This window comes from Nematocida minor (assembly GCF_024244105.1).
Source record: "Nematocida minor strain JUm1510 chromosome Unknown 7709, whole genome shotgun sequence".
Taxonomy (NCBI): Eukaryota; Fungi; Microsporidia; genus Nematocida; species Nematocida minor.
Window position 1 is genome coordinate 1 of NW_026250388.1, and position 15,057 is coordinate 15,057.

General features: G+C 42.8%; 10 protein-coding genes across 10 annotated transcripts; 7 read left to right on the forward strand and 3 right to left on the reverse strand.

The window, feature by feature from the left end:
• Positions 1–840, forward strand: NEMIN01_1451 (syntaxin 1B/2/3; the record flags this gene model as incomplete). The annotated part of the gene is made up of 1 exon (XM_051477393.1): positions 1–840. A coding segment is annotated over one exon (840 nt), but the record flags the coding sequence as incomplete, so codon positions are not given.
• A 463-nt stretch (positions 841–1,303) lies between these two features.
• Positions 1,304–1,630, forward strand: NEMIN01_1452 (H/ACA ribonucleoprotein complex subunit 2; the record flags this gene model as incomplete). Its single annotated transcript, XM_051477394.1, has 1 exon — positions 1,304–1,630. One exon carries the CDS (start codon positions 1,304–1,306, stop codon positions 1,628–1,630), a length of 327 nt encoding a protein of 108 aa, XP_051333354.1.
• Positions 1,631–1,775: 145 nt separating this feature from the next.
• Positions 1,776–2,255, reverse strand: NEMIN01_1453 (uncharacterized protein; the record flags this gene model as incomplete). The annotated part of the gene is made up of 1 exon (XM_051477395.1): positions 1,776–2,255. The coding sequence occupies one exon, from the start codon at positions 2,253–2,255 to the stop codon at positions 1,776–1,778; it is 480 nt and encodes a 159-aa protein (XP_051333355.1).
• Positions 2,256–2,288: 33 nt separating this feature from the next.
• NEMIN01_1454 (uncharacterized protein) lies at positions 2,289–2,762 on the reverse strand (the record flags this gene model as incomplete). Its single annotated transcript, XM_051477396.1, has 1 exon — positions 2,289–2,762. One exon carries the CDS (start codon positions 2,760–2,762, stop codon positions 2,289–2,291), a length of 474 nt encoding a protein of 157 aa, XP_051333356.1.
• A 378-nt stretch (positions 2,763–3,140) lies between these two features.
• NEMIN01_1455 (uncharacterized protein) lies at positions 3,141–4,241 on the forward strand (the record flags this gene model as incomplete). The annotated part of the gene is made up of 1 exon (XM_051477397.1): positions 3,141–4,241. One exon carries the CDS (start codon positions 3,141–3,143, stop codon positions 4,239–4,241), a length of 1,101 nt encoding a protein of 366 aa, XP_051333357.1.
• A 586-nt stretch (positions 4,242–4,827) lies between these two features.
• On the forward strand, positions 4,828–6,321 carry NEMIN01_1456 (serine palmitoyltransferase; the record flags this gene model as incomplete). The annotated part of the gene is made up of 1 exon (XM_051477398.1): positions 4,828–6,321. The coding sequence occupies one exon, from the start codon at positions 4,828–4,830 to the stop codon at positions 6,319–6,321; it is 1,494 nt and encodes a 497-aa protein (XP_051333358.1).
• A 200-nt stretch (positions 6,322–6,521) lies between these two features.
• On the reverse strand, positions 6,522–6,884 carry NEMIN01_1457 (large subunit ribosomal protein L36e; the record flags this gene model as incomplete). The annotated part of the gene is made up of 1 exon (XM_051477399.1): positions 6,522–6,884. One exon carries the CDS (start codon positions 6,882–6,884, stop codon positions 6,522–6,524), a length of 363 nt encoding a protein of 120 aa, XP_051333359.1.
• A 374-nt stretch (positions 6,885–7,258) lies between these two features.
• Positions 7,259–10,168, forward strand: NEMIN01_1458 (uncharacterized protein; the record flags this gene model as incomplete). The annotated part of the gene is made up of 1 exon (XM_051477400.1): positions 7,259–10,168. One exon carries the CDS (start codon positions 7,259–7,261, stop codon positions 10,166–10,168), a length of 2,910 nt encoding a protein of 969 aa, XP_051333360.1.
• A 1,809-nt stretch (positions 10,169–11,977) lies between these two features.
• NEMIN01_1459 (uncharacterized protein) lies at positions 11,978–13,330 on the forward strand (the record flags this gene model as incomplete). The annotated part of the gene is made up of 1 exon (XM_051477401.1): positions 11,978–13,330. One exon carries the CDS (start codon positions 11,978–11,980, stop codon positions 13,328–13,330), a length of 1,353 nt encoding a protein of 450 aa, XP_051333361.1.
• Positions 13,331–13,809: 479 nt separating this feature from the next.
• NEMIN01_1460 (histone acetyltransferase MYST1) lies at positions 13,810–14,892 on the forward strand (the record flags this gene model as incomplete). Its single annotated transcript, XM_051477402.1, has 1 exon — positions 13,810–14,892. The coding sequence occupies one exon, from the start codon at positions 13,810–13,812 to the stop codon at positions 14,890–14,892; it is 1,083 nt and encodes a 360-aa protein (XP_051333362.1).
• Between the last annotated feature and the right edge of the window lie 165 nt (positions 14,893–15,057).

Below are 15,057 nucleotides of genomic sequence, written 5' to 3' on the forward strand. Positions count from 1 at the left end.
ATTGGTCAGTGTGTTTACAAGAGAGGAGAGATCTTTTGCAGTATGTCCGAGCTGTTAGAGTTTCTGAATAGAGCCAAAACAACAAACGAGACCATTTCAGGTCTTTTTGAGTGTGTTACAGTTGCTGATGCGCTTAAGAACAAGGCGCGAATGACAGAAGAGAGCCAGCTGCAGCAGATAGCAGAGGCAATGGAGAACCTCTACAAAGACTTCAAAGTAAGAGCATCAAGCATCCGGGAAGAGCTGGAAAAAATGAAAAAAGAAAATGACGTGCACTTGGACAGACATGGATTTGACAGAGGGTTTGCAACGCGAAATAACTTTATGCAGAATCTTCTACGGAGACTTTCTCTCGTGATACAGGACTTTGGAAGAGTGCAGGGAGGGTTTGCAGTGAGCCAAAAAGAGAGAATGAGAGAGCAGTATTTAATAGCCATGCCAGAGGCCACGGAGGAAGAGCTTTCCAGCCTGGATGAAAAAGAGAAGGCAAAAGTGCTCCTGCAGTCTGCATTCACTCTGGGCAGCAAAACAGCAAAAGAAGCGCTGATCCTTGCAGAGAAGCGAAGAAGCTCGATTGAAAACATTCTGGAGGGCATTTCAGAATTAAAAGACCTAGCAGATGATTTCTCTACGATTGTAAGGATCGACTCGTGCGACATGGACAAGGTGCATCTGGGCGTGCAGTGCGCGAATACACAGGCAAAATCAGCGCACACTGTTATCAATAAATCGTCAAGAAGAAAAATAAGAATAAAGAAGGCAAAGAAAACAGCAACTCTTTTTCTTGCTCTTCTTTCGTTCACTATTTTGCTGATTGTAGTGTGCAGGATAGCTAATTGAGAGATGCACCCCGAGAGAGTTCTCTTGTAAAAGACCACTGCTTACCATTTACATCCTGTTCTGTAAGATGCGCAGATATACTGTGGTAATTATCACCACATCGTATAACTAAGATATTAGAATAAAGTAAATCGAGTGCTATAATCACTGAGTATATGGAGAGTGCAGGCTGCCAACTATTTAAATAAATACTGCACTTTTATCCCATCTTACACGTATTAATCATTAATTCCATCTTTACGCGCATAGTATTTGTTACCAAGTAGAATAAAACCCAAGATAGATTTTACTAGAATTGCTAAATATTATAGTCCCTTGCCCAGAGTTCATTAATTCTACATGTGCAGTATTCATTATACACTGAATGCTATTGCAACTACTTTTACTCTGATGTTTTATTGTGGCAATTTGTGTGCAGAAATGTTTTCAATGGAGTATATACTTCGCACTTAAAATATTTTTTATGTTAGAAGTAATTCACAAACAGCATGTCTCCCCAAGCGGCATGAGCATACTGCACAGCAAGCTGAGCTTATCAGAGTGCAAGCGAGGCATAAAGGCCACCCAGAAGTCTCTGCTTCGAAAAGATGCTGGAGTAGTAATTCTTGCTGTAGATGTTACACCATTTGACTTGATCAGTCATATACCCGGGCTGTGCCAAGAAACAAACACCCCCATCTTCTACATCAGCAGTAGATTTGACCTGAAAACAGAGAAAGACAAGCCAACCACATGCCTTTTCATCCCAAATAGTATTCTGTCCCCAGAAGAACTCTCTCAACTAAAGTAGAAAGAGCACTGACTAGGCCAAGCACAGCGGATAAACTGATTGCTACCAATGAGAAGAACCACGCATCCATAGCTGCGTGCTCGGTCCCTTATTAAATCTAGATACGCCAATAAAACTATTATTCATAAAATGTAATTTATTCTCCTCACTTTCTCAGGCCCTTGATCTTATTATGTAAAGAACTTGCAAAATTCTTTGCACTGTGCCCGGCCTTAGATAAGAAGCCGCATGCGCTCTTGCAGCATCCGCAGCTTTCTATCTTGGATTTAACCCAATCCATGCCGGGAATTTTGTTGAGAAGAGCGCAGACTCCGCAGAGGGCCTTGCATAGCACCGTGCGGCCAATGGCCACTGCTTCAATAAGTAATAACTGCACTCTGACTATGAATAGCTGCACCACTCTTTTAATTAGTATAAAATACTCATTGGAAAATATTGCTTTTGCCGCGGGATGCGAGCACACTTTGCCGAACAGCGGATCGAGGAGTCCTGAGGCTATGCTTGCATACACCACTGCAACTAGTGCAACTAGAACAGTTACGCACTTGAATTTACTGCATCTCTTCTTTTCTTCCACTTTCTCAGTTCTATTTTGCTTTGGCTTTACGACCTTCCAACTTTTCATGCAAAGAAAAAAAAGTAACTCTTTAAGATAGATTTATCTGCTGGGCCTTCCAGAGCTCAGGAGCTTTTTGAGGTTCTCCTGGGCCGCTTTTTCTTTACAGTCTGAAATGTTCTCGCACGCGTGCCCCTCAGGAATCGAGTGTTTGATGCAGAAGGACTTGCAGCAGAACTTGCACTCCAAATCTGATGTGGGATTCACTCTATTTTTGCATTTTTCGAGCATGCACTTATTCTTTATGCCGACAACAGTTATTTTTGCAGAAGGATGGTTGAAGATCTGCTCGGGCGCTGTGACGGGCTTTCTGTCTATCTCCAGCCGGATGCATGAGAGCCCAAAGAGCTCGTGCGCCTTTCTTTTTATCTTTTCCAAAATATCTTCAGATATCGTGACTAAGATGGTTTTCTCGCTGTAGTTGTACACTATTTTGATGGAAAGCGTTCTCTCCACGGTCTGTGCGTCTTCTATTTCCTGGTACTGCTGTCCTACTGCGGGCTCACTTGACTCCATGTGTTTCTGAATATTTTTCAGATTATAAAGAGACAAAGAGTGTATGAAAATAAGTAACCAATTGGTAATAATCAAAACAAAGATAAAACAGCCAGAGGCAGCAACCAAGCATCAGAGCACACGCAGGTGCACGTTTTCTCCAAAAACATCCGCGCACAGGCCGTGCGCAGCCCCAGCACAGGAGACAAGATTTTAAGAAAATAACGTGTTTTCAGATGTGCGCTGTTTTAGCTGCCGGCTGCAGCTCGCTGATTGCTAAACTAATAAATATAGCAGCAGCAAAAATAAAGAATAAATATTTGCATTTTATTTGAAAATTGAGCGGTATTACCGTTTTTAAATTTTTTATTTTGGATACGCAGGGGCTATATACAGGGGATGGGACGACAAAAGAAAGTACTTGATAAGGAATGGGAGGTTCGAACACTTCCACAATACGATTATAACTCAAAGAGCGACATACTAGACAGCCAGGAGGACGACATGTCCAGCGGAGTCAACAACTACGGGCTTCTCTACGAAGATAGAGAAGAAGCAGCAGATGTCCACGGGGCAAAGGACAAACAGGAAAAAAGGTCTTCAAATCGAAGGGTAGTGAACAGGCCGGCATCGCAGCCGCACATCAAGCTCGTGAACGGAGAAAGCAGGCTGTGCTTCAAATATCCCACAAAGATGTGCGAAGAGGGAAGAGGCGACGCAGGAATTGAAGAGGTGGAGTTTTCCATCAAATACGACATTGAGAACGTAGACACAGACAAAATGACAGACAAGTTCAAGATGGACAACAGTGTATATCCAAGAGCAAACGTGCTGCCAGACAGATATTTGGGAAACAGATGGGAGTACGAAACAGAGGTGAACAAGCTGGCATGGAAACTCACTGCGCTGAACCCCACTCTCCTCTACGGGAAGAAGGGCATAGTGCAGAGGGCTGTGGACTCTTTCAGAAATCTGCACAGATCAACGAGCTCCAGACGCGTGGTGCGCATGAAGAAGATGAACGAAGGCACTCTGAGGAAAAGACAGCCAGAGAATGCATCAGTGAACTCTCCGAGCGTGGTAAGTGTTACGTGGACACAGAAGGGCATATCAAAAAGGTGCAAAGTGCGCATCGACATTGAGTCAATTGACTACGACAAGATTGACGGCGAGTTCAAGCTGAAATACTCTGTTTTCAGCGGAGAGTTTGACGACCAGTCTTTTGGGCTCGGTAAGTGGGAAAACATGAACGAGGACAACGTGCTCGCAGTGAAGCTGGCATTCCTTAACGTAGACAACACAACGTTCTGGAACGCTGTCAAGGCCACAGACAAAGTGACCATGCTGAGAAAGGCTGTGGAGGCGTACAAAACAAAGAAGAACTACGAGCAGACAAAAGAGGAGCCCTCGTCACTTACAGATATGCAGCAGGAAGATCTGTACTTTATAGATCCATCGGAAATGAATTATAGAGAAAAGTCATTTTACTACTATCTGTAAACACTTGAAATAAACAGGATTCACTACATTCACCATTTATTATGCAATGCTTATAGCTCAGTGCAGATACTTCAGATGCACTGCAGGATCTTCATCAATGGAGAATGGAGGCGCGTGCATACTCCCTGCTAGTCTCGAGCTATCACTGCAATCTCTCTGTGCGCAGGACACATAGCACACTCTCTGCTATCTACTTGCCTCACTGTTTTATTCTGCAGACTTTGATGCGTAGAGAAAACTCTGCACAGAGTGTAGGTGGATGGTAAAAATAGCACAAATAACAGAATGCCCCGAGAAGGAGTGGTGTTTCCCTGCAGTACAGCCAATTTAATCAATAAACCTTTCCTAACTCAGTAACTCTCTTCATTGCATCTTTCTAGTGTGTACAGCTCTTTGGCATGATCACACTAATACTCTTCCAGTGTGTGGTGAATAACCCGAGAATTAGCCAAGTAAATGAGTATCTCCTGCACTCTCCCGTGCCGATGGCTTACTACTCATGCACTGCTAAACTGCTGCCTTCTCCCGCTGTCTTTATCCCGTTTAATCTACATATATTCTTTTATTTGTTTACTTCTGTTTGTGCATGTTGTTTCTTGAAATATGGCAGATGATCAAAGACCCGTATCAGAACAACCCTATACGAATATTGATCGAAATATTTATGCTTGGCGTAGTTTTAAAGTACGCATTTCAGAGGAAGAAATCTGCAAAAGACGTAATACTATCAAAGGAAGAAGCAGAGCAGCTAATTGATGAGTGGGAGCCCAAGGACCTCGGGCTGCCTGATGAAGCAGAGGTGGAGCACACAGAGGTAAAGTACTCTCTTTCCTCGTTCAACCCTTTTTTATTCAGCACTCCTTCAGCTCCATCAGACAAAGAGAAGCTCCCTTTCCCTGTGGAAACAGCAGAGCAGCAGGCCGCCAAGATATGCGCCCTCTCAGAGACCATTGACACGTACGGGGTGGGCACCTGCGGCCCCAGAGGGTTCTATGGAACCATTGACATCCATCTGACTCTGGAGAAAAAGATAGCTGAGTCTCTGGGCGTAGATGGAGCAGTGCTCTATGCGCACTCTCTACTGGCCATTGCGAGTGTCATCAAATGCTTCTGCAAAAGAGACGATGCAATCTTTTACGATCACCGCTCATCTATTAGCATCCGCAGAGGGATATACGCGTCCAAAGCAAAGGCCATTGCGTACACCTCCACCGCTGATCTTAATCTGAAGATTGCTCTCGAGGGCTCCTCAAAGAACAAAAAGTTCATTATCACTGAGGGAATCTTCGAAGAAACCGGAGAGACTGCAGACATTGCAGCAATAATCAAAGCACGGGCGCAGCACCACGCCTTCCTTATCCTCGATGAGTCTGTGAGCATTCCCATGCTGGGGAGCACAGGCGCTGTGGGCTTCTTTGGAGCTGACCCCAACCAGGTGGACCTGCGCATTGGCTCTCTCTCCACGGGCTTTGGATCTGCTGGGGGATTCTGCGTGGGGTCTAAAGAGGTCTCTGATCTGCAGAGACTGAGCAGTTTGGCGTACTGTTTCTCAGCATCACTCCCTGCGTATTTGGCGCATGCTGCTTTGCTCAATCTGCAGTCAGTGATCGAGTGGGAAGAGTCGCAGTTCAGCTTGTACAGACAGTCTGAGACAGATTCCTCCTCAGAAGAGTGCCAGTACACCCCTGCCATTGACTATCCTGCGAAGAAATCCATCAAATCGCCAAAGTTTCTCTCCAATTTCTCGAGAGACAAGAACTCACTGATCAACTACCCTGCAGCACAGGCATTCTACACTGAGTTCAACTCCCGTGCTAAGCCTCTTCCATTCAGAGCACGAACTGACCACTTTACGCCGATTGTGAGGATACTCCTCCATGAAGACCATCCGGATGTAGTAAAAGTGTTCTCAGAGATACACCAGGCGCTGATGGCTGCGGGGATATTTGTGCGCCTGTCAGAGTATCCTGTGCCGTCTTTTCTTCTTGCATTCCACAATGCATTCCGGCTCGAAGATATTGCAGACCTCACCAAAAGCATCTTGAGTGTTATCAGCAAGACATACTCTGATACTTTCTAGATATTGTTTATCTTTTGGTTGTTCTTTGCGGCGTTTAGCAGAGATGCTTGTTTAAATAACTTGGTAGATAGCACATGGAGGCTACTGCATGGCTGTGGTCTTTTCAGACAAGAGAATATTGCATCAGAAGAATAAAGTCTCTTGGATTACTTTTGTCCTCTTTGCTTGCACTAAAACACTAAAACTGTAGAATAATCTCTTTATTGGTTCATTTGTCTCATTTCAGATAAAAGTCTTTCTTGCTTTCTCTTGGCGGTCTTCATTGATCCGAGTCTCTTCTTCAAGAACTTTCTCATTTTTTTCTCTTCGCCTCTTCTTCCGAAGTCAATAGCTTTCTTCTCGTATGGAGCCAGCCCGCATATCTCCTTTGCGATGCTCTTTGCCATTGCGGTCTTCTCCATTGCCAATTTAGCGAACTCGGATGGGTTCTGCTTGAGGTTCTTCTTGTGCTGTGATCTGGACATGATTTTCTTGGTGGTGTGTCCTCTCTCTCTTCCAAATATGGTTCCATTTCCATATGGTGTTCCTGTTACTGGCTGTACGGTCTCTGGATTTATCTTCATGCAGGGATAAAATAAAAATGAAAATATTTTCTGTTGGCTCTTTTTCCATTTTTATCTAACTGCCAAGCACCATATAAACACACCCAAGCACCAATAAACAGAAATAAACACTGAGTATCCTCAGAGTGTTCTACGAATTACAACATTCTCCTAGAACACTGCGAAGAACATTTACTGCTATTTACCGGTATTCAAGACTGTTTTTGTGATGAATGATGATCTGCATGGTAAGAGTGCACTGTCTTCTAGTGCAGATATGCTCTGTAGAATATGCCTGTGCATCTTACATCCTCTCTATTTTATTCCTTCTTTGGCATTCTGGCAGAGCGCACACTGCTTCTCTATATTTATTCTCTTTTTTGTTTTTATTTTACATGAAGTTCTATGAGCTGAGAAAAGAAGTAGACAGTTTTTCGACCAAACTCGAGGGATTCATTATTTCTGCAAGCACGCCCCCCGCGGGCTCGCTTGGGGCCATTCGCGACAGGATTAAAGCCATATACGATGAGGTTTTAAAACTTGATGCCATTTCAGAGTATTTAATAATTGATAAGCACATTGTGTGCATGTGCATCACCAGGGCGCTGCTCCTTGTCAAGATTCTTTCTTCTGAGATAGACATAAACATGGGCCTGAATGTGCTGCAGCGAAACCTGAAGCCATCTATCTCTGAGCTTAACTCAAAAGAAATACTAGTAGAGGCAGTGTATCTGTACATACTCAAGAACAAGCATTCGCAGGGGATGATAGAAGTAGTGCGCATGCTGAAAAAGAAGGTGCAGATAAAACAGATCATCACCAACACGGAGAGCGAGATAGACCTCTTTATGCTCAGCCAGGTGGAGAAGATAGTGGAGGCCAAGGCTAAAGAGCTGCTCCCCATCACACCATCTGCCACAAACAACGACTTAATTATAGCCCTAAACATCGTGCTAGAAGCAAATAGCATAAAATACATTGAGGACATCCTTTTGAACAACGTGCACCCTCCCATCGACATCAGAAGCATTCTGAGACAGCTGATTCTGATAGAGAGCGTGGAAATAAGCGGACAGACCCTCGAAGTGTACCACCTTGTGCTTCAGCTGCTCTCGAAGTACATAGAGCTGAAGAAGAAAAAAGATCTGATCAACAGCAAATACGTCGTGTACGAAGTACTAGATGATGACTGCGTAGGCATTATGGTCAGAATACTGGAAAAAGAGAACATACCAGGAAACATTCGGTCTGAGATAATGGACATCCTAGTGGCGAGCGATATACAGACTATCAACTACACGCACATCCCCGTGAACAACAGCAACCTCATTCCCTTCATTCGGTACATAGTAAAAAACAGCGACCATGTTGATCTGCTGTTGGAGATACTGGAAGTGCTGGAAATAGAAATAACTGAGGAAGGAAATGAGGCAGAAGTATCTAATTTGATAGTAATCATGGACTTCCTAAACATTATACTCCACACATACTCTAATAGCATGATTGCAGCTGACAATTTAACCGGAGCTATGGGTGCTGGTCTGCCTGCAGGAAATGAGAGAATGAACAGTGTGCAAGCTGCGATAAACAACAGCATATCCCTAGAAAAGTACATTGGAAACAGCATCGTAGAAGTATACAACAACATCATTCCCGTCTTCACCAACCCCCTCATCATATACAACTATCTAACGATTTTCACCCAGCTGATCAGAGGAAACGGAATGTCAGATGCAACTACGCACTACTACGGGGCCATAAACAACAGGAACAGCTTGATGGGGCACAGTATAAACGCACTTAGCATAATATTAAAGAGAATCAGCGCCTACATAGTGCAAGGCGACATGATATACACCGAGATGCAAGCTGTTAAGCTGCACGATCTAAACAGCCCCTACAGCTCCGTATGCACAGAGGAGAGCGGAAGAGGAAAGGACATTATGCTAGAGTCTGTTAAAATGCTCTTTGCCATCATAATAAGCCTGCCAGAGCAGATTAAGAGCACAATACAAACAAGCTATGTGCTGAATATTGTCTTCAGGGTTGTTAGCAAGGACAGCAGCCCTGTGTCTGATGATGTCATTGCCTTTATCAGAGGATTCTTCACCTCATCAACGCTCTATAAGCTGGCCACCTCAATTGGCAGCAATCTGTACTCCTTTATATCGATACTGATCAGCAAAGGAGAGCTGGACACTGTCTACAGCTTAATCCAGAACAGCAATAAGCTGTACAAAGGCATCCTCCACAAGGACATCCTGTCAGAAGAAGTGCTAACAGAGCACAAGGACAAGAATGTGCTGTACAGCATACTAAGTACTATCATAGTGCAGTACTACACAGACAACTCTGCCCTTAATAACTCTTCCATAAACAAGAAGATACTTGATATACACAGCACAGTATTAAGCAACATAAAGAAGCCCGTGCAGATGTCTGAGCTGCTGGAGGAAAGCAGAGAGTTTGGGTACTTCTTCAAGATACTTTGCGTAGTTGGAAAGACACTCGGGCTGGAGTGCAGTGACATGCTGGATGCGATGCTATCTAAGACGGGAAACAGCACTGCGAGTGCCGCCCAGTGCCAGATATCCCTGCTGTACAACAGCCGCAGCAGAAACATCTCGGAGCTGTACTACTTCTACCACTTTGTGTACAGAGGCGTAGATGTAAAGACCAAGCTGTCTCAGAAAGAGCTCGGGGCTGGGAGAGACAAAGGCCTCCTGTGCATTACTGAGCTGCACAATACATACAGCAGCAACACACTGAAGTACTTAGCACTCCTCGGCCTGGAGGGGTGCGATGTCAAAGACAAACAGCACATAAAAATGTACAAGGACTTGGACATGGCCACCTTATCCGCAAATGAGCGAGTTTTATTCGTCAACCAGATTTACAGGGGGCTCTTCCTATCAGGGCTAATTCAGTCAGGCGAGCACTTTATATCGAATCCACTGAATGATCCCTCCTTCAATTCAGTGAATGGAGCAATGAAAGAAGAAAAAGAAAAAGAAAAGACCACTGATGGAAAAGGACAGACACTGCACCAGGGCACTCTCTATAAGTACGCTGACATGTCCATCCGGTCTGCAATAAAAGCTACACAGGACACAGGAATACCGCACACGCTGCCCCACGGCATATTGGCAGCTGGTGAGCCCTGGCTTGTCTCTGCTCTGCTCTACACGCTGTACGACAAATCGCCCAACTCCTCGCTTGTTCTTTCGTATATTAAGAAAATGAGAAAGTACACAAAAAATGACAACACAGTCTACTCAAGGGTGCTGGCAACTGTTATACTATAGTGTGGAATAAATAAACAGCACTCCGTTATATTTTAAACTATTGTGAACTCTGTGATTGTAAGTAATGGTTGCAGAGATTCTACCTATTTTCTCCTTAGTAAGAATATAATATCCCTGGAGTCTCTGGTAGTAGATGTATCTTGAGTTAACTGCAAGGTGATGTTGTAAATTCTCTGTGTTTGTATATTCTCGGGCTGTACAAAAAGAAGGAAAGTGTTGGGTTGCCTTTTATTAATAATAGCGTACTGGCAGAGTACTGTTTATTTTTATGAGTTGGTTTCTCAATGCTAGCAGTGCTTTGCATGGGGTGGGTGAGAACTTCTGTCGCAGTGCAGAGCTAGACGGGCTAGACTCTATGAGGTTAATCTTCGCATCCAGTGGAACAGAGGATGAGGGTTCTTGGTAAGCGCATTGAAAAGAGAGCTGTGTCTCTCGGGAAGATTCTGAAGGGCAAATGCCAGCCCTTTAAATACCTTTAGGATTTAATTTAATCTGCACACAGCAGGAAAAATCGACCCATTTTCTGGTCCAGACTGCAATTAACAGGAGCAAAAGCATGGCAGTGCATTTAGTGCACACTAATTGCAGCTCTTGATGGGTCTTTTAATGCAGATGAAAGTGGACATATTGGACTATGTTTGGGAGTGCTCAAGCGGCTGGCAGAGGGTACATGCATAGTAGTATGCTATTGCTACTTGCTTTTATACCATATAAAGATAGTGCTAAGGTAACTTCAACTCTAATAGAAAGAACAAAACAATGCACTGAGTACTTGTAAAAGGGCATTTAACCATCACCATAGAAGTACATATGAATGCAGTGAGTGTTTAGAGAAGTTATCTATCTTCCCATTTAGAGACACCTAAGACTATCTGAGTTATATAAAAGAGCATCTTTTAGAAAGGTGCCACAATACTATTTACTGTTTAATGATGATTTAATATACAATGTACATGTTATCTAATTTCTGTTGTTCTAAAACTAGCACCAAATTATTTTTTTGTATTTTTCTGTACACTTTTTTTCTTTTGCATCCTATACTTTTTTACTTTCTGCTGTTTCCACAATGATTTCTTCTATTTCTTTTACAAATGATGTAGCTTTGGAGGGGGTCGCTGCTCTGTGCTGCAGTGATTCGTCTTGTTCTTTGGATAAAAGTGTCTGCTGCTCTTCAGCTTCCAACACTTCTTTTTTCTGTAGATTTTCCAGCTGCATCTCTGCAGGGCTGTGGCTGCTTGCTTCTGCGTCCTTACTGCACGTATCGATGCAGATGCTAGTCTCTGGGATGTGTTTGTTTTCTGCAGAGGACGTTGGTGCTGTTTTTTGATGCTTTTGCAAAGTATTTCTTTACCCTGGAAATTAGTGATCTTTTTCTTCTTGTACTGTTCTCAATATGCATTTCTGTTGATGATCATAAACGCATTTCTACCACAAGAATACATAACGAACAAATACAGTTATAGTTGCAAGGGCTCCAAACAAATACTAGCCCGATAATTTACACTGCTCTACACAATAAAACGAATATGCCATATGTTTACTGTTTGTTGCACAGTAAAATTAAATCTAAGATAAAGTCTACTAAAACTATTAGACATGCATAGATCATTTGGTGGGATGCACAGACTCCATCGAATAATTCAGGTTTTATCTGCTCTTTCATAACGATTCAGTATGCATCTGTCTTTCTTGCTGATTCTTGTGCGGTATATTCTATGTGTAAGAAAGTGTGGCAAGTTAAAAGAGTGTGAGGATGCGAGAACAAGAAAAATATTTAATTTAATTTTCGCGTGGCCCTAGACAGTTAAAATGGACATAAATGTGAAACAATACGATGTATCTGAGAAAGAAAGTAGTAGCGCGGATAGGACTTTCCAAGCCTTCAACACACACGATAATAAATCTGAGTTTTCTAGCTCTTTGTCACTAATTGAGTATGAGTTAAAGCACAACGCTGTTCCCTATGTAGAGCACGCCATAGCAAAACTATTGATTAAACTAGAAGAAAACGGCAAAAAGATAGTCCGAGACAGAACAGAGTGGTCTGAAGATCAGAAAGCGCTCATAGAGTTCAGAAAAAGAGAGATTCCAATAAAAAGGTTTATAAAGCAGACAGGTGATGAGCCTGTGTTCAGCGGGCTGATGCCTATAGAAGTTCTTAGCAAAACACAAGGGCACTGTGTGCGCGAATGGAGAGAGAGAGTAGAATTGCAGCTGGCAATCTTTGGAATAAATCACAAAATAACAGAGCTTTTAGGATTTTTAGTGCCGGAGGAAGTGCGCGAGCTGTGCAAGAAACACACAGAGAGCGATGCACTGCTCGATGCCATCTGCGAGCACTACGAAAATAAACAAAATAGATACATTCCCCCTCTGCCTAAACAGGGAGGCTTTATTTTTATACGGTGCTACTACGAAGCAGTCAAGAAATATTTCTACAGTATATTGAGAAAAAATAAAGAATCCGTACCAGGCAAAGAAAAAGACCTCCAAAAGATTTTTATTGCAGGACTATCCTACAGAACAAAAGCACGATATTTCCTAGAAGAGGAAGAAGACCTAGAAACTCCTTTGCAGAAGATGGAGAACCTAGAAAGAGTCATTTTGGAGGAGTTGCAAAAACAGGTCATGAGAAAGCAAGGCCACAAGAAGACTCACAGCTCAGAAATAAGCGCATCCAGCACCTACAGCTCGCAGCAGATATGGTGCAGCTTCCACAACAGGTTTGGAGGGCACAATGACTCGCAGTGCATACGCAAAGCACAGACAGAAAATCAAGAAATGAGCCAGGAGAGAAGAGCATGGAGCACATCTGTCTCCAAGAAGCTGTGGTGCAGCTTTCACAAACGGTTTGGAGGACACGAGAGCTCAGAGTGCATACAAAAAGAAAAGCTAGAAAGCCAAGAAATACGGCAAGAGTCATCTGAGTCTCTTCCAAAGCTACTCGCTATAGAGAGCAATAGAGAAGTGGATTTTCTACTAGAAAATGATGAAGGCATGGCTCACAGCAAAATAGAAATGATAAAATACAAAGAAAGACACGTATCAATACAGAAATACCCAGATACAAGCCTCGATATTGAAGAAGTGTGTGGAGACAAAAAGACTCAAAGAGAGCAGACAGCATTGGGGGAATCTGCTCCTCCAATTTACACAGATTAGCTGTTTTGAGCTGTATTTTCAATCACAGTGCATTTAAACTGGAAGTAAGTCTGTGCTATTAGTACCCGTACTAGCTGGCATATGCAATAGCAATAAATTTTACTTAGAATTTCATCTGATGGAAACGTGAACTATCAAGTTTTTTTACAATTTCAAGAAAGATTGGAGCGATGGCATTACGCACAAACACGTGCATCTTTCTGCCAGTATAAAATATAGAAGAAGATTAAAGTATACTCCATGCTGTCTTAGACCATTCAGGATACATTGCTATTGCAAATGGTAAAATATTAAACTGAAATAAATTTATTATTATTATACCCAAATTAAAACACCCAGAGAGGAAATACACATTTTTGCACAAAACTCAGCAGATAAACACATAAACAGGAGAGTACAGAAAAAGCGCACAGCGAGCAGCTCAATGGACAGGATGTGTGCAAAATATTAAAAAGTATCTTTTATTTTTTATATTTTCAATGGACGGCAATGAGCTAATAATTGGATGCAAAGTGTCTGTTTCGGGTGTATATAACAGCAGTGTTGTCACAAGAAAGGCAGAAATAATCGCAATAAGAAACAGCAATGAAACAGCAGAATACTACGTGCACTACATTGGATTTAACAAGCGCTTGGACGAATGGATACCGCACAGCAAAATAGACATAGACTCGGTTGAGTATCCAAAGAAGAAAAAAGTGAAAGAAGAGCCAAAAAACACAAACCTCGTAGCAGAAGATGTGTACAGGGTAAAGAACATTGATAGGATAGAAATAGGAGAATATTCTGTGGACAGCTGGTACTTCTCGCCATACCCCAAAGAGATGAACAAAACCATACGCATATGCGAATACTGTCTGTACTACTTCAACTCCGAGCAGGAGCACGCTCTGCACCTCTCTACCTGCATCCACAAAAGGCCGCCAGGCAAACAGATATACAGAAAAGACGGAATATCCTTCTTTGAGCTGGACGGGATAGTGCACAGCAACTACTGCAGAAATCTGTCTCTTCTTTCCAAGCTTTTTCTGGACCACAAGACACTCTTCTACGACATAGACGTGTTTTTGTTCTACGTTATGTGCATATACAATCCAAGCGATCCTGAGCACATGCGAGAGTACAAAATAGTGGGGTACTTCTCAAAAGAGAAAGAGTCTCAGCACGGATACAACATAGCGTGCATACTTGTGCTGCCGCACTACCAGAGAAAAGGGTACGGAAAACTGCTCATCGATTTCTCCTATTTGCTGAGTAAAAGAGAAAGAGTCTCTGCTTCCCCTGAAAAGCCGCTCAGTGATCTGGGCCTACTGAGCTACCGCGAGTACTGGACAGGGGTTATATCGAACATACTGATATACAACAGAATAATATCCATCAACGACATACGGGATGTAAGCAGCATAACAATCGAAGACATCGTCCACACTCTGCAGCACAACAATATGCTGATATACTACAACGGTGTTCCCTCCATAGTTCTGAAAGAAGAGCTGATAAAAAAGTATACCACTCCCAGAGGCGTACAGCTCGACCCAGAGTATCTAATATGGGAGGCATAACTACACTACTGCTCAATACTTCTTGAGTTATACAACATTAGACACCTTACAGAAACAAAGAATACTACATCTACACTGTGCAATCAACAGTACACTGCACTACCAGTAAATAGCAATACCAGTCATATCTACTCATCTATTTCTGTTTAGAAGGAATTTGGTGTG